This window comes from Vulpes vulpes, chromosome 3 (assembly GCF_048418805.1).
Source record: "Vulpes vulpes isolate BD-2025 chromosome 3, VulVul3, whole genome shotgun sequence".
In the NCBI taxonomy this organism is placed as follows: domain Eukaryota; kingdom Metazoa; phylum Chordata; class Mammalia; order Carnivora; family Canidae; genus Vulpes; species Vulpes vulpes.
In genome coordinates, this window is record NC_132782.1 from 115,195,904 (window position 1) to 115,223,476 (window position 27,573).

At 55.0% G+C, this 27,573-nt stretch overlaps 1 protein-coding gene across 8 annotated transcripts in view; it reads left to right on the plus strand.

The window, feature by feature from the left end:
- AXIN1 (axin 1) overlaps positions 1-27,573 on the plus strand; it is a 61,243-nt gene that overhangs the window by 10,700 nt on the left and 22,970 nt on the right. For 5 of the 8 annotated variants that reach the window (XM_072754271.1, XM_072754273.1, XM_072754270.1 and 2 more), the window contains exons 3-4: positions 26,579-26,719; positions 27,221-27,259. In XM_072754271.1, the coding sequence (XP_072610372.1) occupies positions 26,579-26,719; positions 27,221-27,259 (180 nt within the window). The remainder of the gene's footprint in view (positions 1-26,578; positions 26,720-27,220; positions 27,260-27,573) is intronic. The other 3 variants (XM_072754275.1, XM_072754277.1, XM_025984949.2) reach the window with 1 other exon arrangement.

The following is a 27,573-nucleotide window of genomic DNA, read 5'->3' on the forward strand; positions in this document are numbered from 1 at the left end:
TGAGCCCCACGGCTCCGTCGGTCCTACCTGTAGCCTGGGCTCCTCCGATTGTGCTCTCTGGTGCAGTTCAGCCTTCCTGACTGGCCCTGCTCTTCCCCGTGTCCCCATGGGAGGCCTGAGCGTCAGGCTTCATTTGGCCATGTGTGCGTGCACGTAGCTGTTCTTTATAATACACCCGATCTGTGAAAGGTTAAGTGAGCATTATACTTCAGTTTCTGTCAAAGCTCAGAAAATACCAGTGCCCCTGGCTTTTTCTGGATTTATCCTGCTCACCTGGGGTCACTTTGAGCCCCTGGGTCAAGCAATCCTAGAATTCCTGGCTCTCTGCGTCTCCATGCAAATTCTGTTCTGTGGGAGTCTTTTTTTTTTTTTTTGTGGGAGTCTTGATGCAAATTTTCCCGGTCTGTTACCGTAGTCAGTGAACTAGTCAGTGAACTTTGAACATAACTTTGGTTCACACCCACCATTTTAACTGGTTTGAATTGACAAAAGGTCCTCTGATGATGCATGTGATTTGGCATTAGGGCCCAGGGGCTGTGAGACGTTAGCTGGCAGCTCCTGTTTTGCTTTCCTATCAGAAGTGTGGCCTGGGGGTGCCTAGGCCCCCGCTGCTCCCTGTTCAGCAGGGACTCTGCTCTCTCTCCCTCTGCTCCTCCCCCTGCTTTGTGCTCATTTGCTGTTTCTCTCTCAGATAAATGAATAAAATCTTTTTTTTTTTAAGTGTGGCCTGGCCCCCCAAGTGCAGTCAGGGACTATGTGGGAGGGCCTGTCTCACGTTCTCTTTCTGGGCCTGGTTGGTCACCTGCTCAGGCCTCCACCACCCACACTTAGCAGTGGCTGCTGGGTTCCATGCCGGACATTCGCAAATGCTTTCCATTTCTCTTTTCTACCTTTACCTTCCTCACTGCCTGAGAAGTTCCCTAAGGACCGCGTCTCAGCTACTTACTTGTGTCTTCCTGGTGGGCCAGCCCAGTGAGGAGCTCCTGGTCGGGGCTGGTCATCGTGGTCATGACCAGGAGTGGACCATGGGTGCCGTGCATAGTAGGAGCGACTCAGCATGGAAAGGGCTGACAGCCAGGGCACCCGGCTGGGTGGGACTCTTTTTTTTTTTTTTTTTTTTTTTAAATTTGTGATAGTCACACAGAGAGAGAGAGAGGCAGAGACACAGGCAAAGGGAGAAGCAGGCTCCTTGCACCGGGAGCCCGACGTGGGATTCGATCTCGGGTCTCCAGAATCGCGCCCTGGGCCAAAGGCAGGCGCTAAACCACTGTGCCACCCAGGAATCCCTGGGTGGGACTCTTGATCTTGCCATGGTACACTTGAGCCCCATGTTGGGTGGAGAGGTTAGTTATCAATAAGAAAAATGCATATATATATATATTTTAATTTATTAATTCATAAGAGGCACAGAAAGAGAGAGAGAGAGAGAGAGAGAGAGGCAGAGACACAGACACAGGCAGAGGGAGAAGCAGGCTCCATGCAGGGAGCCCGACGTGGGACTCGATCCCGGGTGTCCAGGATCGGTCCCTGGGCTGTAGGCGGCGCTAAACCGCTGAGCCCCCCGGGCTGCCCTGGATATTGAAGTTTGTATCAGAATTACATATGGTTTCAAAGATACAAATGACATGTTTAGATTTTAGTGACGTATTTCCTTCAGGGGAAGCTTATTTATTCCCCACCCCACACCTGTTCGTCTTGTAATCATTCTGACCTCCAGAAATGGCCCCAGCATCTACCCAAACCATTGGATCCTTGCTTCCTTCACCCCCACATCCAGTAGAGCAGCAGGTTCTGGTTCCCTGAGAGATGTGTGTGGAATCCTGTACTTCTTGCCATCTGCGTGCTGGCTCCCACCTCCTCCTCTTGGGCCGCTGCAAACTTTTTTTTTTTTTCAAACCTTTTTTTAAGTGGACTCCATGCTGGGCCCAAGTGGGGCTCAAACTCCTGACTCTGAGATCAAGACCTGAGCAGAGATCAAGAGCTGGCACTTACCCGGCTGAGCCGCCCAGGCACCCCACTATAGAACCGCCTACCCAGGCCTCTGTCTTCTCCCCGCAGGGCCAAAGCAGTCTTTCTAAAGTGCAGTTCCGATCAGGTCATCCCTTCTTCCAGCTCTTTTGGGATGTCCCGCTGGATCTGGACTCAACCTCAAGCTCCTCTGTCCCAGCAGCACGAGCATGCTGTGTGCGTTTCATATACCTGTCGGGGGTAGGGCTGGCCATTAAAATTTTAAAATTAGTTACAGGAGACTCTAAAAGTGTTTGTGTTTTTTTCTCTGCTTCAGTCATACAAAATGCCATGGTCTTCAATAGGTTTTAGCAGAGTCCAGCAAAGTCTCTGCTGTTAGACTAGAAAAATCTGGAATAGAGAGGCCTCTCTGCCTGGGCCTCCGTATCAGTGGATTTGTGAAAGGGAAGTGCTCGCAGAGAGCCGATGAACAACGTTGTTGACCAGGGCCCTTTGCATGGACTGCACTGCCCGTGGCTCTGACGTGTGGCTGCAGCTATTTTAGGAGAGCGTGGGCTTGATGTGCTTGGCCTGGCGTGCAGCTTTTGGAACTGAGCCATACCTATAGGTCAGCTGCCTGGTGTCGCTGCCCATTCTCATATTTGTGCCCCAGTGTCCCAGAGATTTGCATGGACTCGTACTCCTCAGCTCTGTTCATGTTTTCTAGAATTCTGACGTCGTTTATACCAGCTTACCGTGCAGGTATTACAAGCGGGATCTGGGCGAGTAGTGTTCACTTGGGAAGGCAAGGCAGTCTAATCGATCTTTCTCCAGTCCAGCACCAGTGTGACCGTGCGTACGTCCCTGTGTGTGTGGAAGAGAATCTGTGTTGCTTTATTTTCCCGCTGTGTCACATCAGTACAGATGCTCAGTTTTGTGAGTCACTAAGGGTCCTCTTAGAACCTCTTAATTCCAAAATGTGTTTGATCTGAGGAAATAGCTCAGTATATCTCCTCAGTCCCTTCCTGGGACAGAGGCTGGTTGCTTGACTTTGTTAAAGTAAAGCGCTTCAGCATCTTCAGAGAGTCCACAGAAGAGGCCGTGTGTAGGGCCCTCTGGCCTTGCACACGTCCCCTCTGCAGTTGGACTCCCATTGCTGGGTGGCTTCTGGCATTGGCCCAAGGGCCTTCTCTATGGACCACTGAAACTTCTGGTAGCAACTGGTCTTGACTCTTCTGGTTTTAAGGGACAGGGGTGGCTAGGTGGGTTGGGTGGGTGTCATTTTAGCTTCCCCCCACCCCCAGCAGCAGGGAGCTCTCTGTCTATTCCTGGGCCCTCTGCTCATCCAGCTTTGTGCACTTTGAGCTATTTAAATGCTTTAGTTTTGGTTTTGGTTTTGACATTGACCCTTTCTGGAGCTCTACTAACTCATCTTCAGTCTAGGGCCAGGGTCGTCTCTTGAACCAATATTAAAAGATTTACTTCTTTATTTGGGAGAGAGAGAAAGAGACAACGTGCACACGTGCATGAGGTGTGGTGCAGAGGGAGAGAATCTCAAGGAGACTGTGCTAAGTGTGGAGCCCCAATGGGCTCGATTCCAGGACCCTGAGATCCACAGCCTGAGCCCAAATCAAGATTTGAGCCAAACTCAAATCAAGAGTCAGACGCTTCATTGACTGGTGAGCCACCGAGGTGTCCCTTGAACCAATATTTAAAAATAAACATAAGGGAGACTCCCGTTGGCTCAGTTGATAGAGCGTGGGACTCTTGATCTCGCGGTGGTGAGTTCAAACCCCAGGTTGGGTATAGAAAGGACTTAAAAAGACACAAAGAATGTTGCTTGCATTGTTGTTTGTGGTAGCTAACAGAGTAACTCCAATACCCAGTAGTGGGTTGATTGCACAGGTTTCTTTTTTTTTCTTTTTCTGTATGGTTGGAGAATGTAGGCTTTTCCTTTTCTTTTTATTTTTCTACGTTTTCCAAATGCCTATAAAATATATTTATAGAAATTAGAAAGGACTTATTAAAATATATACAAAAGTGTATTGCAGGGTGGTCTAGATTATATACAGCTATTCATTTTTGTTTGTTTGTTTGTTTTTTTTTTATATGCAGCTATTCAGAAGCCTAGTTTATCTTTAAGAAGGATGCGTGTTAAGTGTTTTCTTTTAATGTGATCTTGGATCTTCTCCGAGTTTGCACTACTATACCAGTATTTTATTATATTTTAACTTTTATTTTAAAGGTTTTATTTAGGGATCCCTGGGTGGCGCAGCGGTTTAGCGCCTGCCTTTGGCCCAGGGCGCGATCCTGGAGACTCGGGATCGAATCCCACGTCAGGCTCCCGGTGCATGGAGCCTGCTTCTCCCTCTGCCTGTGTCTCTGCCTCTCTCTCTCTCTCTCACTGTGTGCCTATCATAAATAAATAAAATAAAATTAAAATTAAAAAAAATAATAATAAAGGTTTTATTTATTTGAGGGAGAGGGCGAGCACGTGGGCGCTGAGCGGGGAGGAGCCAAGGGCAAAGTCGACTCCTCGCCGAACTGCCTGGCGCCCCCGCGCCCCGTACCAGTGTTTTAAATTAATTTTAATTAAAAAAATTAATTTTTATGAAAAAAATGTGGAGATAAGGAAGAACTCCAGTAATGCGGACAGGGTGATAACTAGGCTCTTAGCCCCGCACCGCCCGTGCAGCCCCTCCTGCCGCCAAGTCTTCCCCGTGTGGCTTGGGCGCCCGCGGAGCTTCAAGGGAGCATTGAGGGAGCGTTGTGGGCCCTCGGCCTGTGACGGGCGAGGTTCCGTGCTCCTGGTGGCCCGAGGCTTCTTTGCAGCCGCCTCCCTCGAGGCCTGGGCCGTGCTGGCTTGCTGGCGTGGCTCAGGCTCTGGCCGCCGGGTGTGGGCAGGTCCCAGTGGGGCCTCTGCTGCTGAGGTGGGCCAGCGCGCTCTTTCTTGTACCATTTTTTTGTTTATATTTTTGATTTTTTGTCGCTGCACTGTTCCCTTTGGTTATTTGGGCTTTCTGACGTAAATCTTCCCTTGTGCTGGATCCACATAAGAAACGCTGTGGATGTATTTCTCCACCTGTACAGCCTGCCGGCGGAGCGGTTTTCCCCAAGAGACGCGTGTCCTAAAGCCTTACCTGGGCCCACTGCCCTTGACGTGCTGGTTCTTCAGGCGTCTGTGGTGCCCTGTGGTGCCGTGGGGTGCCGTGTGCTCTGTAGCGCCCTGTGGCTGCCGTGTGGCTGTCATGTGGTGCCCTGCGGCCATCCTGCGGTGCCATGTGGCCGTTGTGTGGTGGCCCGCGGCTGCTCTGTGGCCCCTGCGTGAGGCCGTGTGGCGCTGTGGGTGGCGGAGGGCTTGAACGGGCTTCTAATTCCAGTTGCCCGGCGTCTGCTTCGGCGGTTGCAGGGCTTGCGGGCCCGTGTCGCATCCTCCCGGTGCGCGGAGGAGGCCAACAGCAGTGCGCTGGGGCCGCGGGGCAGCCTCGGCTGTCCTGTCATGAGCGCGTCTCCTGGGACTGGGCCTTGCTCCGGGGCTTTTATTCTCTCTGTGTGAGGAAAGTCGTCCTTAAACTCTGTTAGCTTGTTAAGTGTTGTTTCTTCATTGGTTTCCTATCCCCCATTTTCACTGTTTCCTTGTTTTGGAGTTTCCTATTATTTAGATATTGGACCATCTGAAATGAGCCTTGGGGGCAGCCCGGGTGTCGCGGCGGTTTAGCACTGCCTGCAGCCCGGGGTGTGACCCCGGGGTCCCGGGATTGAGTCCCGCCTTGGGCTCCCCGCATGGAGCCTGCTTCTCCCCCTGCCCGTGTCTCTGCCTCCCTCTCTGTGTGTCTCTATGAATAAATAAATAAAATCTTAAAAAAAAAAAAAAAAGAAATGTTGAAATCAGCCTTTGCATTTTATTTTTTTTATTTATTTTTATTTTTTTTAGCCTTTGCATTTTAAATCTGTTTTTCTCCTGTTTTCTGTTTCTTTTTGTTGTGTTTCCTGGTCTTCCTGGTGAATGTGTCCTGTGTGTGTTTTCCGAGTGTGCGTGCTGATGAACATACTGCTCATGGGTCAACGTTTTTTTTTTTAAATAATTTATTTATTCATGAGAGACACACAGAGAGAGACACAGAGACGCAGGCAGAAGGAGAAGCAGGCTCCATGCAGGGGCCAGATGTGGGACTCGATCCCGGGTCTTTAGGATCACGCCCTAGGCCAAGGGGGTGCTAAACCACTGAGCCACCTGGGCTGCCCCTCATGGGTCAACATCTTAAAGTTGTCCTGCACATGTTACGATCCCTTCCATGCTGCTTGCCCCGCTTTCTGTGTGGTGTAGTCTTTGTCTTCCCGGTTCCTTTATTATGGGTTCGTGCTGGTGTCCGTTGTGCCTGCTGGAAGTTTTACCCAAATGATGGTCCTTGGCTGTCCCTGGCTGTTCCTTCTCGTTTGGAAGTGAGGTGCGTAAGATGTGCGCGGGCAGGCGGTTTGCAGGGGTGGGGGGGGGTTCAGCCGCCGGTGCCTCTCCCTGCCAGAGTCTCTTCTCCCAGCAGTTTGCTGCCCCTGGCGTCGCCCCCTTTTTGTGGGGGAGGCTGTTGGGGCCGGAGCCAGGTAGGTAGGGGAGCTGCAGGTCGTCTCCCGGGTGACCATGCACACTTCCATCTAGTCCCTCAATTTTCTTTCTTTTTTTCCTAATTTTATTTATTCATGTACTTCTGTATCCATGAGACCCAGAGAGAGGCAGGGACCCAGGCAGGGGGAGAAGCAGGCACCGCGCAGGAGCGCGATGCTGGCCTTGATCCGGGACCTGGGGTCACGCCTGGGCGGAGGCCGGTCAACCACTGAGCCCCCGGGCCCCTCCGTGTTCAGCCGTCATCCCTGTGAGGTCTCGCCCTCTACTTGATTTCCCTAAATAGGAGCCTTTGATTCTCCTCCAGCCGGACGCTGGCCGGGCCGCTGCATAGGACGTACGGGGGTCGCGTGCCTGTGAGCGGGGCGGGGCGCCCGGGGTACAGCCTCAGGAGGAGGCGCAAGGCTTCGCGCCAAGAGGCGCCGTGTGCGCTGCTGGTGCGCGTGTGCGCTTGCCGAGGGCGGGCTGCCGGGCCTGCAGCCGCGCCCAATTCGCGGAAGGCAGGCCGCTGTGAGCGGTCGCGGGCCGCCGTGAACGCAGGTGCGCCGCGATGGCTGCAGCGGGACGGGGCCTCCTGCTTTCCTGCCGGGAGCTCCCTGCGGGCCGGGAGCCTGTGCTGTGCCGCCGTGGCTCCTGGGGCTCGCGCCCGGCCGGCGGTCGAGGTCGGAGCGTGGGCGGCGCGCAGGGGGCGGCCCGGGAGACTGAGGCCGGACTTGCCGGCCGTTGCCCCCTCAGCCGCACCGAGACGCTGGCGGTGCGCGGTGAGCCACGCGCACAGGGCCCTCTGCCCACAGAGCTTGCAGCTTATTCCAACAGGGAGACAAGACGTGAAAAGATAAAATCCAGGGCCGCCCGGGCGGCTTGGCCTGTCCAGCGTCCGCCTTGGGCTCAGGGGTGAGCCCGGGCTGCTGAGGTCCAGCCCTGGTGGCCCCACTCGCTGCCGCCGTCTGCCCCCGCCTCCCTGCGTGTGCTCTTTGCTGTTGTCTTTCGCTCTCTAATAAATAAAATCTTTACAACCAATGCAGAATGTTCCCGATGGTGACAAGTGCTGTGCTGGAGCACAGGGCGAGCAAGGGCAGTGAGGAGCGGGACGGGGTGGGGACTTGGTGTGGCCGGAGAGCGCCCCATGTCAGAGGATGGCTTCTGAGCAAGACCTCAAGAAAGTGAGAACACAGCCTGCACCTGCTGTGCACTCCACGGGGAGGGAGAAGGGCAGCAGGGCTGCAACTGCGGCTGGCAGGGACAGCAGTGGCACGAGCTCACAGCGCTGCTTTGATGTTTCCAAGAGTCAGTTAACCCACTGCAGCTTCCGCATTGGTCTCCGAGTCGCCGGTGTGTTGGATCCAGAGCCCCGAGCCTGCGTGGCGGGTGAGCTGCGGTAGGTAGACACCAGGTGACACGGGTCTGCTGAGACGGTGGCGAGGGCGGTGTCTTGGAAGCCAAATAAGCAAACCGTGTAGGAAGGAAGGAGGGATCAGTCGTCAGGCGCTGTTCACAGATGGAAGACGTGCAGTGGCAGTCAGCAGCTTAGTGCACAGTCGGTGACCCTGTGTGCTGCCAGCGGTGCTGTGGGAGAGGTAAAAGTATGTTGAAACAACTTTTTTTTTTTTAAGATTTTATTTATTAATTCATGACAGACACAGAGAGACAGAGGTACAGACACAGGCAGAGGGAGAAGCAGGCCTGATGCAGGGAGCCCGATGAGGGACTCGATCCCAGGACCCCAGGATCATGCCCAGGGCTGAAGGCAGGTGCTAAACCGCTGAGCCACAGGTGCCGCCCTCCCCCTTTTTTTAAAAAGATTTGAAACGACTTCTTTTTTTTTTTTTTTAAGATTTATTTATGATAGACACAGAGAGAGAGAGGCAGAGACACAGGCAGAGGGAGAAGCAGGCTCCATGCATGGAGCCTGACATGGGACTTGATCCCTGGTCTCCAGGATCATACCACAGGCTACAGGCAGTGCTAAACCGCTGCGCCACAGGGGCTGCCCTGTTGTATGATTTTAAAACAGGAGTCAGAAGACTCTGTAAAGAAATGAGTGGTTGGGCAGCCTGGGTGGCTCAGTGGTTTAGCACCACCTTCAGCCCAGGGTGTGATCCTGGAGTCTCGGGATGGAGTCCCACGTCGGGCTCCCCGCATGGAGTCTGCTTGTTCCTCTGCCTGTGTCTCTGCCTCTCTCCCTCTCTCTCTCTATGTCTCAAACAAATAAAGAAATAAAATCTTAAAAAAAAAGAGAAATGAGTGGTTGCTGATAGGTGTCTCTGTTTTTCTGGTTGTGACTTAAAATGGCCTTTGGGCAGAGGCTGGTCTGCCTCATAGTGACCATGTTCTTGTCCTGAGAGCTGTGCTCTTCAGTGGTGTTACTTTTACAGACTGTGTGACAGGCCTGCTGTCGTCAGGCACACGAGCAGAGACTGAAGTCTATGCCCCATAGTTTATAAAACTCAAGTATTGGGGATCCCTGGGTGGCTTAGCTGTTTGGTGCCTGCCTGCAGCCCCAAGTGTGGTCCTGGGGACCTGGGATTGGGTCCCGCGTCGGGCTCCCTGCGTGGAGCCTGCCTCTCCCTCTGCCTGTGTCTCTGCCTCTCTCTCTGTGTCTCTCATGAATAAATAAATAAAATCTTTTAAAAACTAAAAATAATCTCAAGTATTGTTTGAAGGATGAAACACCCCTCTTCCCCATTCTCCCTGTCAACATTGTTGGCTTCCATGTCCGGCCAGAACTCACCACTTATAGGTAAATAATGTGGATAATTTATTGCGTGTCATTCCATGATGTGTTTATGCATATACAGGTTAACATGAACGTATTGTATTTTTAATACTTAATTCATTTTATTTATTTATTTATTTGTTTATTTGAGAGAGAGAGAGTGCATGCGCATGTGAGCTATGGAAGGAGCAGAGGAAGAGGGAGAGAATCTCAAATGGACTCTGCTGAACCCAGAGCCTGACATGGGATTGGATCTCGTGACCTGAGATCACAACCTGAGCCAGGCTTAACCCACTGAGCCACCGAGGCACCACCGTAATATATTTTAAAGTAGGGATTTTCGGGGATCCCTGGGTGGCTCAGCTGTTTAGTGCCTGCCTTTGGCCCAGGGAGTGATCCTGGGGTCCCGGGATCGAGTCCCACATCCGGCTCCCTGCATGGAGCCTGCTTCCTCCTCTGCCTGTGTTTCTGCCTCTCTCTCTGTGTGTCTCTCATGAATGAATAAATAAAATCTTTAAAAAAACAAAATAAAGTAGGGATTTTTTAAGGAGAAACAGATATGATGTAAAATTACTAGGTCAGTCCCACAGAGTATGATTTTTTTTTTTTTAAAGATTTATTTGTTTATTCATGAGAGACAGAGAGAGAGAGGCAGAGACACAGGCAGAGGGAGAAGCAGGCCCCATGCAGGGAGCCCGACGTGGGACTCCATCCTGGGTCTCCAGGATCATACCCCGGGCTGAAGGTGGCGCTAAACCGCTGAGCCACCCGGGCTGCCCCCACTGAGTATGATTATGATACACGATAAGTGTAAGTTCTGGATGTTTTGCCTAAATGTTAATTTTTCGTTTTTGGAGATGACTTAATTTTTTTTTTTAAGATTTTATTTATTTATTCATAAGAAACACAGAGAAAGAGAGAGAAGCAGAGACTCAGGCAGAGGGAGAAGCAGGCTCCATGCAGGGAGCCTGATGTGGGACTTGATCCCGGGTCTCCAGGATCACGCCCTGGCTGAAGGCGGCGCTAAACCGCTGAGCCACCCCGGCTGCCCTGGAGATGACTTAATTACTGCAAACATTTCTAGGATTTTCTTTGTGTTTTGGATTGCTTCGCTTTTATCCATCATAGTGTTTTGCCCCATTATCCCGTGACGAAGGTGAGTGGACGGACTGGTGGCCCGGTTCGCTGCTAGGGAAGAAGGTGAGCGTGGTGAGGGACAAGCTGGAGCTCGTGGCCGATGCAGCGCTGCCCAGCAAACACGTGCCCCCACCAGAGACGCCGTGCTCAGCTCGGCTGCCTTGAGCAGGCTGGTGTGCAGACACCTAGAACCGCGTCCTTGACACCCTTCCTGGGGGGACGCCTCAAGGCCCGCGGGTGGGCTGCGCCGGAGCCGCCCTCGCCCAGAGCCCTCTGGTTCGCTGGTGTGCAAATAGTAGCGGTGGCGCTGGCGCGGCGTTCTAAGCGGGGCCGGGCTGGGCTGGGCCCAGCGGCACACGTACCTCGTCGAGATCCCAGCAACGGAGCGGGGTCGAAGGAATACCGGGCTTGTGCCTCGGTTCTTTGAAATGTCATTCGCTTTGGAATGTAAAGTTCTGTGGCGCTACGTGGAGCTGTGCTGGAGATGCTTTAAAGATAAAAATATTTCCGTGCTGAACAAAGATGGGCAAATAAGAGCATCCCAGGCCCCGGCCTCACTCGCGCAGCTGTCATTATACATTCTCTTACACGTGGGCACATTGGATGGATCCTTTGTAGTTTGGTTTTCTCATTAGGTGGTCTTGTGAAGTTCATTTGGATGAAGTAAAACCCTTTAAAGAGAAAATCCAAATAAAATAAAATAAAATAAAATAAAGAGAAAATCCTTTTGAAACATTGTGAGAGAAAACTCATAAGCAGAAAAATAAATAACTCTTATGAAAACAGCTACCTAGAGATTTTTTGTTTCTCCTCTAGGTTTTCAGTTTTTGCACAGAGGCTGCTTCTCTCTGGACAGATGGGCTTCCTGCAGGTGTTAGGGCTGCCAAACAATCTGGTAGCTTAGGGAAGGCCTTGAGAATTACCTGATGACGTTAAGAAATAAAGAGGGTGACCTGAGGTTTGGAATTTGTGGTTGCTGCGTTACTTCAAGGAAACAAATCATATATATATATGTGTGTATATATATATATATATATATTTTTTTTTTAAATCATATTGTTTTATGGACAGAGTTTTGACTGCGACTAGATTCCTTTTTTTTTTTTAATTTATTTATTTACGATAGACAGAGAGAGAGAGAGAGAGAGAGAGAGAGAGGCAGAGACACAGGAGGAGGGAGAAGCAGGCTCCATGCAGGGAGCCCAACGCAGGACTTGATCCCGGGACTCCAGGATCGCGCCTTGGGCCAAAGGCAGTCGCCAAACCACTGAGCCACCCAGGGATCCCCCTGTGACTAGATTCCTAAGTGTTTTTGTAGAAACATGTATTTATTTATTAATTTAAAAAGGTTTTTAAAAATTTATATGGCAGAGAGCTTGAACTGAGAAGAGGGGCAGAGTGGGACGGAGAAGCAGGTTTCCTGCTGAGCAGGGAGCCCTATGTGGGGCTCGATCCCAGGACCCTGAGATCATGACCTTGGCCGCAGGCGGAAGCTTCACCGACTGAGCCATCCAGGTGCCCCTTAAAAATTATTTTTAATAAATTACATTTTTCCCAAGTCACTGTTTGGTCTTGTAGCTTCAAAGCTGAGAATGGGTCTTCCCAGCTTTGTAGGATTTCTTTGTGGGATTCCATTTGTAAGCCTCTGCATCTCATTTGGGATCATAGACTGGTTCAGGTCTGTATTAAACACGTTCTGTGTAGGGTATCCTGTGGTTCTCTAGCTCGTGTCTGAAAGGCCTCGGACAGGCGGGTACAGGTACGATCATAGTTGATTACTCCCATTGCCTACAGTTTACCGGGAGTTGCTATTTCTTTCTCAATGTTGCAACCTGCAATGACCTTGTGAAGTGTGGTTGGCACTTCTTTAGAACTAGTAAGTTCATTGGAGCTGCGGTCTGAGGGATTGAGGCTAGAGTGAGGGGTTGGGGTCTCCAGGAGAGGGCTGACCCCCATCATTGCAATGAGAAGGAGTCTTTAAAAAACTACAGTAGGGGATCTGTAAAATGTTTTTTGTCCCACTTTTAGGTTACTACTGTGTAAGGTTCCTCTTTCCTCTTCGGGGTACCTGGGTGGCTCAGTTGGTAGATAAACTTCCTCTTTGTTTTTTTCTTTTTTTAAATCTTCAACTCTCCAAAGTTTTTTTTTAAGATTTTATTTGAGCGAGAGTGAGCAAGCAGGAGCAGGGGGAGGGGAAGAGCCAGAGGGAGAAGCAGACTCCCCACTGAGCAGGGGCCCATGCAAGGCTCCAACCCAGGACCCCGGGATCATGACCTGAGCCGAAGACAGACGCCTAACTAACTGAGCCACCCAGGCACCCCTAAAATTAGAAAATACAGATGAGCAGACCCTGATGTGATACCCTGTGCGCAGATCCCTCTGGAGCCCTCTTGGCACAAACCATCTTTATGTCCCCCACGAAGACGGGCCCCTATCTACATGCCTCACAGTCATTTTGAAGGGCTGCTGGTTGCAGGAATACAGCTTCATGTAAACGTGTGGCCTACAGGGAACGATACCCGCGGGTCCTGGCCTGCCTGCCTCCTGTTCTGTGAGCCTGTCCTCCGTGCTTGGGCTCCTGCGAGGGTCTCCTGCGAGATTCTGACTTCAGATCTTTGAGTCTGGTTTGTTAGCCTTTGTATCGACTCTTACAGAAAGCTAGGTGGAATGGTGGGTTTTAACTGAGGGCTGTAGGCTTTCCCACCCAGTCCCCCTGTGTGGATGCAAGGGCCTCGGTGCCAGGACAGCTTGGTTGTGGCCTCTGTGGAGCGCTGTGTGCCTCTCATGCTGGCGCTCGGCAGGTGCGCTGTGTGTGCCGTTCCTTACGGAACCTTTATGAAGGTGGGAGGGGCTTTGTCACCCACTTGGCGGGGGATGAGTGGCAGCTTGAGCAAGGTCAGTAGCTGGCAAGTGGTGGTGAGCGGGCCTTGGCCCGGGGGCCACTCTGGAGTCAGGCTTCTCTTCTGTCCACCACTGGCGGTGGGGGCACCTGGCTCAGTCTTAGCTGGGCCTGTTCCACAGAACACACATCCTCCCATCTTACTGTTTGGTTTTGACCATAAAGGAAAGGGCCTTTGATATGTTGCGCAACTCAGACCCTGTGTTGGGTGGGGTGCCTCAACGGTAGAATAAAAATAAATAAAGAGCCTGCAGGAATCTGTAACCTGGGCAACCCCATGCACGGGGAGCACGGTGGCCGACCATGCAGCTCTTACCTGGTGCCACCAGGTGACTCATTCACCCTCTAATCTCCTCCCATCCCAAATTATCTCTGACCTCTGTCGGGGCGGCACATGTGCTCTATAGTCTCTGTGTCGCTGGCAGGCTGTCTCTTCAGCCTCTGGTAGCACCTGCTTCTGCACCCCGTGGTGACCCCAGGTGTCTGTCATCCAAAGCTCACGATGGATATGTAAGTGGGGTCGCGTAGGGGAGTCAGTGGATAATGCTGTTGGCCTTGCCTGGTAGTTTGTGTAGAGGCCAAATTCCTGATTTTTGCATAGAGCATGTAAGGTAGAGACTTTTTTTTTTTTTCTATTAGGTAGAGACTTTTTTTATACCTGACATTGGGCTCATTTCTGTCATTAAATGTAATGACAAACTTGTAAATGTTTTGATATTTAGATACAGAGGTCAGTTATTTGTTTTACCAGTGATAATACCTACACGTGAATGTGGGCAGCATGCCCTGAAACCATCTCGCTGCTGGAGAAACACAGAGGCACGTCCTCTCTGGGGGCCGGTGCTCTGCACCTTGTAAAGAGGGTAATTTGAAACGGCATGTCCATCCTCACCCTTTGGCCCCTTTGCCTTGGTCACTTTGTGGTGGTGAAGGCTCTGCAGGTGAGAAGACAACTCTTGGAGCAAGTTGCTTTGTTAGGAAGCTGGCCCGTACACCTTCCTGAGGGTGCTTGTGTGAGGGGCACCCGGATGCCGGGCAGGACCCCATCCGAAGGCCGGCCATGTCGCTCTGGGTGTGGGTGACGGGCTTCTCGCTCCGTGGGTGGCTCCCTGAGGGCGATGGGAGAGAGCTCTGGCCTGGTGGCCCCGCTCTGATTGGGTCTGGACCCACACTCCCTCCCACTGATGAAGTCCAAGTGTGGGAAGGGTGCTGGTGGGCGCTGTGAGGTGTTGTGCACGTGAGGGGACCCCGTGCGACTGCCGGAACCTCAGGAAGGACCGCGGGCTGTTGCCAGGCGGGTGGAGAAGCAAGCCGCAGGGCCGCTGAACCCCACGGTGCCACCTGGTGGGCAGGCACGGACTGCTGATGGGAGCGGAGCCTGCACAGATTCAGAGCAGATGTGCCCGGCGAAGGAAGCCAGACAAAAGGGAGCGTGTGGCTCCCCTGTGTGGAGAATTCTAGAAAACACAGTCTAGCCACTGGTGACTGGCGGAGGAGGGGACTGGGCAGGGGCCTTCTGGAGTGGCACGAGGACACTCGGGGGTGATAGCTGCCTCCACTGTCTGGTTGCGGCGGTCGGGGCATGGGTGTGGACATGTGTCAGAGGTCCTCACTGTCTGTGCTTTAACGAAGTGTGCTGTATGGCGTGTCACACTGGGGTAGGGATGTTTCTAAAAAGGCATTTTACGTGCTTTCCTCTCAGGGAGCTAGGCTTTTAGAACAAGATGCTAAGGCTTGGGCAGAGCCCAGCTGTTTGCTTCCGCGGGGCCGTGACAGGTGTGGGCTCCTGCGTGCGGCCACCGTCACTTGGGCCTCGGTGAGGACGGGGCTCTGGGGAAGGGCCGGGGCCCATGGAAACCGCTTCTGGCAGGAGGTTGCTTGGTAACGTGTCAGCGGTGGTGTCGCCTGGCCCGGCTGCTGGCTGCTGGGTCCATGGGGCAGAGGTGATGACCTGTTGGGCCCTGAGCTCAGCCAGGGACCCCTTCCCTTGGCTTTGTGGAGGTGGAGTGACTGACCCTGATGCGTCGCTCTGTTTCTAGTGTAAGGGATTGTCTGACTTGTCAAAATAGTGATCAGGTAAATTGATGTATTTCATAAGCTAGTCCGTGGTTTATGATTCTGTGATCTCACGCGTAAGATTCTAAACTATCAATCCCAGTTGTTTTTTTTTTTTTTTTTTTCCAGTTGTTTTTATTGAGCTTCCGTTCTCCCATAAAATCCGGCCAGATTCCGTGGACAAGTCCACGTGGAAGCTGCTGGTCATGGCCCGCTGCAGTCACGTGGTCCCTGCAGCCCACCCGAGATGAGCCCGAGTCCCCTCCTGGGACTGCTTCCTTGTAGCCTCCTCGTTGGGCGTGTGTCCACACCACCGCCTGTCCAGAGGGCCCGGGAAGACTCACGCAGGAAGGTACACCTGGTGTACCTTGGATCCCTGGGGAGGTGGCGGGGAGATGAGCAAGAACTGCCCACTGGGACGGACATCACAGCTGAAGGGGAGGGATGGGACATACAGGCGTCCAGTTGTGGGATGAAAGGCGCCACACAGGGAGTACGGTCAGTGGTTTCATGAGAGCGCCAGACGCGACGGACGGCAGCTGCCCCTTCGGGGGAACCCGGGAGTCGTAAGTGGGGACGGATAACACTGTGTCACCTACACTCAGGTATAAAACAGGGGCCTCTGGGTGGCCCAGCAGTTAAGCATCTGCCTTCAGCCCGGGGTGTGATCCTGGAGACCCCAGATCGAGTCCCACGTCGGGGTCCCTGCGTGGAGCCTGCTTCTCCCTCTGCCTGGGTTTCTGCCTCCCTCTCCCTCCCTCCCTCTCTCTCTCTGTCTCTCCTTTGTGAATAAATAAATAAAATCTTTTATTTTATTTATTTATTTATTTATTTATTTATTTATTTATTTATTAACTTTTTAAAGATTTTATTTATTCACTCATTAGAGACACATAGAGAGAGAGAGAGAGAGGCAGAGACATTGGCAGAGGGAGAAGCAGGCTCCATGCAGGGAGCCCGATGCGGGACTCGATCCCGGGACCCCCAGATCACACCCCAGGCTGCAGGCGGCGCTAAACCGCTGCGCCACCAGGGCTGCCCTAAATAAAATCTTTTAAAAGATAGATTGATCGATCGATCAGCTTAAAAGCCGCTGATGTGGTCAGTGAGTCCACTGAGCTGAGTGACACAGCTTTGCAGTTTGCTGACAGCAAGCACGTAGCAACTTGCCAAGTATTTTTAGGGGTGGAGACTGTTTTCTGTACCTCGGTAGAACGGCACAGGGAGCCAGAGAGCGCTGTCAGAGGCGGCCCGTGTCTCTTGCAGGATGGCCGGGGTGAGCACAGGTGACCCTTGCAGTGGCCCTACACCAGGGCCGCCTGGAGGCTGGGGAGCATGGGCCATCCAGGCCTCTGCAGGGGTGGCCTTGCTGTCGTGTGGACCTGGGCCCCACTGTCTGCATGTTCGCGTCTCAGGTCAGAGCACTGAAGGCCGTCCTGGTGGAGCGCGGGGAGGAGATGAGCCCCGGCAGGTCCCTCCTTCGGTCACTTGTCTCGCGGCAGCCACAGCTCCCCAGGGGAGGCGATGGATGCTGGCCCGGAGCTGTGGGTGGGGCGTTGTGGTGTCCAGCTCAGGGCCCGAACCTGTCGAGCCGGGCGCTGACGGTGTAGTCTGCGCTGCCTCGGTGGACGGACAGACGGCCAATCCTGAGCCACCGGCTGTGGCGGCCTGGACGCCAGGCCTCACCGGGAGCACAGCCCGGCGGCACTCTGGGACGGGCCGCATCCCTCAGCGCTGACAACCAGCTGCCTCCTTGGCCCTTCCTGCCTGCCAGCTTTTCCACTTAATGATTGGAGGTGATGGCTTCCTTCTCTGTCCTCCTGGAGAGAGACAGGGCACGGGAGCGTGTCCACACGCACGCCAGCGGGGGAGGGGGCAGGGTGGGGCGGATTCGGAAGCCGGCTCTGCGCTCAGCTCACAGCCCGTTGCAGGGCTTGGCACGGGGCTGGGGCTCGATCCCGTGACCTGAGATCACGGCCTGAGCGGGAAATGAGAGTTGCTACCCAGGTGCCCCCAAGAGGCGATAACCTTGAAGTGCGAGCACTCAAGTCCGTGACGGCCGTCCCTGGTCCCCCACCTTGGCGGCCTGCTCCCTGGCCAGGCCGCCTTCCCTCGCTCTGCCCTGGTGTTGACCCCCATTCGAGAGGCCACATCAGTCTCTCAAACTCTTCCGTCAGGCCCTCTGCACCGAGAACCAGGGTAGACCCGGGTGGGGGGCCCGGCTGGGCTTTGCCTTCCAACTTTCTGGCCCTCTCACCTGCATTCTTTACTTTTTTTTTAAGATTTTATTTATTTACTCATGAGAGACTCGGAGAGAGACAGAGACACGGGCAGAGAGAGAAGCAGGCTCCCTGCAGGGAGCCCGATGTGAGACTCGATCCCAGGACCCCAGGGTCATGCAGACGCTCAGCTGCCGAGCCCCCAGGCGCCCCTCCCACCCACACTCTCAGCGTTCCACAGGCCCCGGCATGGGGTACTTGGCTTCCCTCGTGTGCCTCCTCGTCCCGGGATGGGCGTGTGTAGGGCGCACACCCCTCTGTCGTATCTGAAAGTACGCGGGCCTGTCTCGTGCTGGGAGCACCAAGTGAGCGCACTGTTCGGAGTGGAGAGCTGTGCGGTGGCAGCACGGTACCGGGGCGCACTCCGTCCTCTCCTGCCTGCTGTTCGGTCATCTTGATTGTTCCTTCCCAGACATTCTGTAACTCTTCAGTTCTCTGCAGAATTTTTTGGAACACAGAAGCAGAAACCAGCTCCCACCTCTCTGCAGCCGTGTTCCGGGAGCCGTGGGGGCTCCCGGGCTGAGGCCTGCCCGCCCCCACCTGCCAGTGCGCCTGGTGTCTCTGGTTTGCAGGCAGAGCGCCCAGGCACGGCCGCAGGGCCAGCAGAAGGCGGAGTGGGGCAGGTCCTGCTGCAAATGGGGAGACGTGTGCCGGTTAGGCAGGGTGCTGAGCACGACCCAGGGCCAGGCTGGAGCTGCCCTGGAGCTGTCGTGGAGCTGCCCTCGATGCGTCTTGGTGGGAACAGAGTGCACAGGGGGGAAGCCAGCATTGGCTGCTATTTGCACGATGACCGGGCCTTCTGACTTTCCTTCTAATTGAAGAGTTTGAGGGAAGACGCACGGGAGAAGGTGCTCACAGCCTCCCCTTCCCACCTGTCTGACTGCAGGTGGGGCTCGCCGCTGCTGGGGCCAGGGTCTCCTGACCAGCCCTCTGCTGAAGCAGCCTCGTGCCCGGGGTCGAAGCGACGGCAGAGGCGGACGAGGTGTGCCAGGGCTGGGGAAGGACGCACTGGCCCACACGTGCTCACTGTGGAGGGAGTGACAGGAGCCTTGCGTTCCTACGTTGTTCTTTTCGCTTTTACACAAGTAAACATTTCTTAGGATAAAAACTATGTTCAAGGACGGACCAGACTAAACATACAGAGGAAAATGGCCATGAGCACACTGCCAGGAGGATCTTTAATTCCAGTGTCAAATTTGGGGAAATTTGGGACTTTCCTTTATCAGCTCGCATGGCTGGGGCACAAATCCCAGCCTCGGGCCAGCAGTGCTTCTGCACTGGGCTGGGTGGTGGAGGTGTAGACTTAACACAGAGTCACACCAGGAGCATGGGCCTCAAGCTGGGTGCAGGTGATTCTGGCGTCTGGCGGAAGACGCCTCGTCCAAACCCACGTCTGCTCCTGCAGAAAACTTTCCACCATAACGGCCAGTCGGCAGCGATGGGTGGCCAGACACAGAGTGAGAGCCACCGGAAGCAGAGGGCAGAGTAGCCCTTGGCAGAGCTCCAGACGTGGGGGTCTCCACAACCTTTAAAACGTAAGACTGTCAAGTCCAGGAATCCACGGTTGACCTCCAGGACAATAGGAGAGGAAGCGGTGATGTAGCGACTTCAGGGCAGTGCCGTGGACGGTCCACACTGGCTGCCCCGCTCCCCGGGCCCTGGTCGCACTGCTGCAGGAGCGCCTGTGGATGGTGGCCAGTGTGCTTGAGCAGCTGCACTTTTGATTTATATAATTTTGATTACATTTAAATATCCCATGTGGCTAGTGGCTACCATAGTGGATGCTTTGCAAAATTAAGATATACAACAGCTAAAACAAAAAATCCCATGGATGGGGTGCTGGGTGGCTCAGTCAGTACAGCATCTGCCTTCAGCTCCGGTTGTGACCTCGGGGTCCTGGGATCGAGTCCTGCATTGGGACGCCCTGCTTCTCCCCCTGCCTCTGCCCCGCCTCCTGCTTGTGCACGCTTGCTCTCTCTCAAATAAATAAAACCTTTAAAAAACAATCCCATGGATAGATTTAACAATGTGTTGGTTAGAGAATGAGCCAGAAGGAGTTATGCACGGGCCCGCAAGGGGGGAGAGGGGTGGATCCGAAACCTTCTCGTGGACGGGGTGCAGTGAACTCAGAGGAAGAAGTGACCTTGGAGGAGCCGCCGATGGTCCTGCGGTCTGCAAGGACAGTAATGGCCAGAGGGGTTCTGTGCGCGGTTCCGGAGGGGGCTGCACGCAGACGGGGGAAGGCCTAGGTGCTCACACGGTCAGTGGCTGAGGAAGAACTGATAAGTACGCGGGTGACCGCAGGCACGTCTCGGGCTTCAGAACACAGCCACACAGCAAGCTGAGTTATATGCGGGGGTCGCTTGCCGGCGGGGACACACAGGTAGGTGCTGCCACACGGCCGTGAGGTCCTGGAATCACTTGGAAGGAGAGGGCTGGGGCATCAGGGGACTCTAGGCTCTGCTCACTAAGGTCGCCTACTGTAGTTGCTATGGCAGCGGTTGATATGCCGAGGCGCGGACCCACGCGGTATGGACCTATGTGGTATGGACCTACGTGGTATAGACGTGCTGGAGCAGGTAGAGTGTAGGTATTGTGCAAGGGACAAGTCTGGCCCTAGGAGTGATGTAGCTGGGGGCAGGGCCTGGCCAAGCCCAGCAGGTGTGGTATCGAGCAGAGGGGCTTCAGGCTAAGACCCAAGGGTGCCTAGGTCAGGGTCAGGCAGGGGTGGTCAGGGACAGAGGCTGGTTCACCGTCTGTGCACCGGGCACCCCTGAAGACACAGCCAAAGGAACAGCAGTGATGGGGGGTGGGGGGGAGGTCAGAGCAGGGACTTTAACGAGGATTCATGTCAGATGCAGAGTGTAAACAGACCAGAGGAAGGAGGGAGCCCATGTGGCTTCCGTGACCCCTTAGCCATGAGGCCCGCCTGTCACCTCAGCTGACCACAGCCCTCCTGACCTGCTTAGGGAAGGCAGCGTGGGGACGTAGGTGCCTGGTCCCCGACATACCCTCCAGGCTGACGTGAGTGCAGGGGGCCAGTGGGGCCAGCTCCCCAGGGGTATTCAAGCCTGGCTTGAGCTGGAGCGCTTTTCTGTAGCACTGAGTGGACTTCTGGTAGCCGTGAGACTCATGACCTTGTGTCAGAACAAACGGGGACGTGACGTGGAGCATGATGCAGTGGGCGCCGGAATTCGTGAGGAAAAGATCACGAGGCTCTTCCTCGAGGATGCTCGAGTGAGGCGGTTGAAAGGAGCATCCCTGCGGGCGAGGGCGCGGGTCACGGCTGCAGGTAGCCCGACAGATGGAGGGGCTGACCCACACTCCACCCGCTGGAGTACAGCTTGGGTGTCGTCCTTCATCCTGAGGATTCCTAGGAGGTAAGAGGCCTCATCTCGGGTGGAGAAGCATTGCTTCTGGTATCAGATAATCTGGCGGCCCAGGGCAAACCTGCAGCGGAGAATAGCTAGAAATGTTGAGAACTAGTGTTAATTTTTTATATATATTTAGATGGAGGGGAGCATGGAGGAGCAGAAAGAGAGAATTTCTTTAAAAATCCGATTGAAGGCTGGGCACTTGTATGGCTTGGTCAGTTGAGTGTCCAACTATTGATTTTGGCTCAGGTCAGGATTTTGGGGTCCTGAGAGGGAGCCCCACGTCGAGCTCTGCACACGGCATGGAGTCTGCTTGTCCCTCTCCCTCCCGCTGCTCTGCATGCTCGCGCATGCGCTCTCTCTCTCTCAAATGAATGAAATCTTTTATTTTTTTAAAGATTTTATTTATTTACTCATGAGAGATAGAGAGGCAGACACACAGGCAGAGGGAGAAGCAGGCTCGATGTGGGACTCGATCCCGGGACTCCAGGATCACACCCTGGGCCAAAGGCAGATGCTCAACCGCTGAGCCACCCAGGCATCCTTTTTTTTTTTTTTTTTTTTAAGATTTATTCATTCATGAGACACAGAGAGAGAGAGGCAGAGACACAGGCGGGGGGAGAAGCAGCCTCCCTTCAGGGAGCCCGATGCGGGACTCGATCCCAGGACCTCGGGGTCACACGCTGGGCCGAAGGCAGCCGCTGCACCGCTGAGCCCCCCGGGCGTCCAGGAGGATATTCACACACAGTGCCTGGCCCTCCGTCCAGAATAGCCAGATACTGAATGGAAAGTAACCTGGGGGCGGCTAGGGATCTGGGGTCTGGGGATGGAGCCCCGTGTCGGGCTCCTTGCTGGAAAGGGATTCGGCTTCTCCCTCTGCCTCTGCTCCTCCTCCCACATGTGTGCTCTACACGTGCTCACTCTCTCTCTCTGATAAATAAAATATTTTAAAAAGACAGAAAACTAACCGTATGCTCAGGGATATAAAACAATATGATTCTTGAGAAAAATGAGTGTGAAGACAACTGGGATCCAGAGAATGTGGTTAATGGTCACCACCTGGGTGGAGGTCTGGGTGGGGGTCTGGGTGGGGGTCAGGGTGGGGGTCTGGGTGGAGGTCTGGGTGGGGGTCTGGGTATGGGTCTCCGGCCAGGGCAGGCAGCTGGGGGTGGGGCGCAGCTTGTAGGCCCACAGGGCCGTGGCAGGGCTGAGCAGAGACACAGCTCGTGTGCGGACCGAGCAGGTGGAGCAGGAGCCCGGGCGTCCGCGCAGTCCGCCAAGGCCAGCGGGGCCTGCGGCTGGGAAGGCCAGAGGTCGGGTGGTAGGGGACAGTCACCTGCTCGCAGCTGGCGTCCCCACGAGTCACCTGCCCATGGCCGACGGAGCACCGTAGAGCGGGAGACGGCGGCTGGTGCGTGCTTACTCAGCATGGGGAGCGCACGAGCTAAACGTGTTGGTGTGATTCAGCATCCCTTGTGGGACAGCCCTGCCGCAAGTGCCCGCCGCGACAGCCACGGTGAGGAGTCCAGGCGCCGTTGTGCGAAGTCCGAGCCCGCAGCCTGGGGTGTTGCGTGGTGAGGGTGGGGCCTGTGGAACCGCCCAGCTCCAATCTTAGAGGGGAAAATCGGCTTGTTGGACAATGAAACGAATCCGGGTCTGTCCTTGGGGTTAGTGGCTGGTGTCTGTGGCCGTCGGGGCTCAGCCCGGAGAGCAGCGGCCCTGGGAGGGTTGGGGCCGAGGCGCACTCTGGCCTGGGTGTGCAGCGGGGGACATGGCCATCGGTCAGCCTGAGAACCAGGGATGGGGCGGCACGTGGCAGATCCTCGCCGCCTTCTAGGAGCAGGGACGGGACGAGGGACCGGCCTCTCTTCCGGACCCTGCTGCCGTCCTGTCTGACGCACACTGTGCCATGGAGCTGCTGGATCCTAGGCCGTCCTGTTTCACTGTTTAGGGACGGCCACGTGGCTCTGGGGTCTGTGGTGCTGGGCCATTTCCTGCTCCCTCCAGACGTGCGCGAGGCTCCTGGAAAATAGATGTCCCACCCGCTGAGCAGGTCCGTGCAGACCGAGGGAGGTGCAGCTGCTCCCGCTGCCAGCAGCCCCCCAGAGGGGACAGGTCAGGGTGCTGTTCAGGCAGAAGGGAGACTCCCGGTGCAAACGTGGGGGTGGCTCTGGGTGACCGTCCATGGGGTAACACCATCCTAACCGTGTCCTGTGCGGTGTGGGATGTTTACGGAGTTAAAACACGGGACACCAATGACATTGGTGTGTGAGGGAAGTGAAGGGAATTAATTCTGACCCTGTGTGACCTGGGAGGAGGGAAACACACTTTTTACTTTGGTACATCAGGGCGCCTGCTGCGACCTTTACGGGAACCACTAACAGCAGAGTAACAGGGTTATTTTGTTCGAGAGAGGAGACGGAAAATAAAAGTCACCCCAAAGGAAGGCGAGAACGAACGAAAGAGTTGGAGCAGAAGGACACACAGAAACCAAGTTGGCGAGGTGGTGGGTGGCCCTGCCCCTTGGTCACGAGCGGTGCAGCAGGACCGGTGGCATAATCCGAGCAGAGGGGTCCTGCTGCACAGTGGGCCCAGCTCCTCCTCCGAGAGACCCACCAGAGTAAAAGAATTTATTCAGTTAAACGTAGAAAATAGGAAGAAAGTTGTGCAGACGGCAGCCAGAGGCGGGCAGCGCGGAGCGGGACACGTTCCCGGGTGGGTCCGTCGGGGTTTTACTCTGCCAACTTTGAAAGGTCCAGCGTGTGGAAGTTTCTTGCGGCTCCTGGGAGGTTGGCTGCGCTGGCCGTGCCCATGCATGTGCACACGCTCCCCGTCCGCGGCTGTCTTGTGGGGACGCAGGTTGCCACCCGTGACCTTCGCCCTCGCGGTCGTGGCCAGCAGCCAAGGCTCCACACTGGCAGCTTCGTCCTAAGGGCCGCCCTGCTGAGCAGACGTCCGAGCGGGTAACGGGTCCTCCATCCTCCTGGCCGCTGTGCTCTGCTGCGCTGGCCCCTGTCGTCTGAGCCTGGAGCCCACGCGTGGCACGCTCTGCTCATCCTGCAGTTGCAGGAATCGCAGACACCGTGTTTGTCTTATTTTTTATTTTCATTTTTTAGATTTTATTTATTCATGAGACACACAGAGAGGCAGAGACACAGGCAGAGGCAGAAGCAGGCTCCATGCAGGGAGCCCGACGTGGGACTCGATCTCGGGTCTCCAGGATCAGGCCCTGGGCTGCAGGCAGCACTAAACCGCTGCACCACCGGGGCTGCCCATAAATATGATATTTTTTTATCGAGGGCGCCTGCAGTCTCCCTAGGTAGAGCGTGCGGCCCTTGATCTCTGGCTCGTGAGTTCAGGCCCCACTTTGGGCCTAGAGCTTACTTTAAAAAATAAAAGTAAAATTTTGTGATACTTAAAGAATTTTGCTGTGGCCGGCTGCCCTCAGTTTGTCACTTCATGTCAGACATAACCTAGACGAGGAGGTGTAACCACGCGGGGCTGGGGACCAGCTGGCCGTGTCTCTGTCCACGTCCCCGTCCCTTCCTGTGGGCCTCTGGATGGCCCCGTTCCTAAGCCGCTGCCCTTATTCAGCTGGAACTTGCGAGTGTCCCCGGGGAGCCCTCGGCTGCAGGGTGGGTCAGGAGGCCGGGTGTGGGTGGGACAGGACCCCTGTGTGGGTGGGACTGTGGAGCTGGCGGGTGACTGTCCCCTGCTGCGCCTCACTGGCTGGAATGAGGGGTCACCTGGCTGGCACTCGTCGTGCCGCGCTTCCTGAGACCGTGGACGCCAAGACCCCCTGGGGGAGTTGGCCCCTCTCCAGCTGCACTGCCTGGACCACCCCGGCCCTACACGTTCTATGTGATGGGCGTTCAGGATACAGAGGTGTCTGGGCCCGAGTCTTGCTCGAGCACCTTTTCCTCAGTGTGTGCATGGTTTGAATTGGGGCTTCCAGAATGTTCTCTGCATTGGGTCATGGTTGTCTGTTACCTTAGAAGTAACTGGAGTCTGAGTGATGCAGTGACTCTTCCCAGGTCCTCGTGCTTGGCGCAGGCCGTTCACAATGTGACAGGTGTCCGGGTCCTGTTGGCAGCAGTGCTCTCATCACAGGTGAGGCTGGAACCCAGGTGGGTTGTGTCCCGGCCACCAGGAAGGCTTGGCGGGCCCCGTCTTGTTGTAGCCTCAGACAGCCTTGCTGTATCTGTCCCCTTCCCGAACGCCTGTATGTCGCTATGTGAGCACAGTCTTTGGGCAGTGGAGGCATCAGGGCACTCGGCAGGGACACGGCAGGGACACGGCAGGGACACGGTGGTGACGGGCGGGGCGGCGCCCAGACAGCAGCGCAGCCTGCAGAAGTAGAGGCACGTGGACAGAGGACGGGGCCTGGCGTTTAAAGTTGTTCAGGAGTCTTTAAAAAAAAAAAAAAAAGGCAGCTCGGGTGGCTCAGCTGTTTAGCGCCTGCCTTCCGCCCAGGGCGTGACCCCAGGGTCCCCAGATCTAATCCCACGTCGGGCTCCGTCCATGGAGTCTGCCTGTGTCTCTGCCTCTCTCTCTCTCTGTGTGTCTCATGAATAAATAAATAAAATCTTTAAAAAAAAAAAAAAAAGTTGTTCAGGAGGGAAGCCCCGATGGCGCAGTGGTTTAGTGCCACCCTCAGCCCAGAGCCTGATCCTGGAGACCCAGGATCGAGTCCCACGTCGGGCTCCCTGCATGGAGCCTGCTTCTCCCTCTGCCTGTGTCTCTGCCTCTCTCTCTCTCTCTCTCTCTCTCTATCTCTCATGAATAAATAAAATCTTTTAAAAAAATAAATAAAAAATAAAGTTGTTCAGGATAAGGTGGATTCATTCAGGATTTGTGCCGACTCTCCATCTTGATGCAAGGAAGTGAGGTGGGTTATATAGCGACCATTTCAAGTGAAATTCTTTTTTTTTTTTTTTCAAGTGAAATTCTAAATGAAAAAAAAAAACTATTGGATCATTTGAGGAAAAATAAAAATGTATTTTGAAGGTTATGACGAGGAACGCCTGCTTTCTAAGATAGCAGAAAATCTGAAGGAAGAGGTTGGTAAGTCTGGTTTCATAGACGTGAAAACCTTTGTGCGACCAAAACCAACAAAAAGTCGGAAAGAAAAGTGACATTTAGGGAGAAAGTATTTTCCGCCTGTGTCACTGGCCGTTCATAGTAAGACTAGAGGTTTTGGTAAACTCTGGCAAAGCCGTGAGCCTCCCAGTGGAAAGTGGACGGAAGGGGTGAGCGGATCCCAGGTGAGGACGGGGTGTAGACGGCCCGGATGCCAGCCTGTGGGCTCCCAGGGGCACGACGAGAACTGGGGCGCGCTGTGGTAAGGCTTGGCGGCGACAGGCGGACCCGTGCCCCCCACCCGCAGGCACGTCCTGCCCGGGTGTCTGTCGGGGCTGCCGCAGGCTGAGCGGCCAGCAGATTGGGGTGTCGCCCACCGCCCGAGTAGACCTCGAAGGTGCGGGATGTGCGCCATGATCGGGGGGCTCCGTGGCTCCGCCTTTGGCCGCCACTGACGTGTGTTCCTCTTGGCAGGTGTGGGTCCTGGCGGGAGCCTGTGCATCCCTACTACGTCAGCTCCGGCTACGCCCTCGCCCCGGCCACCAGCGCCAATGACAGCGAGCAGCAGAGCCTGTCCAGTGATGCCGACAGCCTGTCCCTCACCGACAGCAGCGTGTGAGTCCCCCCTTGGGCATGGGCTGTGCCCACCGCGTCGCGTGCCCCCTGCACCCCCACCAGCACAGCCGGGCTGCGTCATTAAGGATCCGGAACTTGCAGCAGCTGCTTGTCTCTGAGGGCACGGCTGCTGGCACCTTGGAACGGGGTGGAGCCGTCAGGGGGCTCACCATACAGATGGGTGGCCGAGCAGGGTGGGCAGGCGGCCCCCGGCCAGGCCCTGCTGTGCACAGGTGCCTTGTGCTCCGTGCCCTTCTGTCGTTTGAAATTTTGTCCCTGTCACATACTCTGTGTAGGACATGGGGAGGCAAGAGCCGAGGGCACTGGTACGGCCGGTCCTGTGCAGGGATAGCGCAGGGCCGCACGTGCCCAGAGGCCGTGGGAACCATCCAGAGCCACCTGGAGCCTTGTGTCCCCCAGGGGTGACAGTTCACCTAACTCTTCCATCGTCCTCTTGATGGGAAAGTACCTATTTTCTGACACTCTCCTTTGCTTTGACAGGTGGCTTTTGGGGACCCAAACGCACATCACGAGTTTGATGTAAGACACTGTGTCGTTATATCAGGGCCTTACCCAGCCAGCCTGCCAAGGTCATTCGTGGTCCTGGCTGCCCGCGAATGTCACATTCACCCCGTTTTCAGTCTGGGTGCCATTCACCATCTGACTGCCGCTGCCGGGAGGTCCCTGGCCAGGGCCCGAGCAGGTGTGCGGTGTCCCCCACCCCCACTCCGAGACTGGCTGGGGGCCGAGGGCCAGGACTGCGTAGGGGTGGGAGCAGCCGCTGTCAGCTGGCTGCCTGTGGGGCGGGGGGGGGGGGGGGGTGGTGGCTTTCTTCCCCAGCCAGCTTGCTTCCT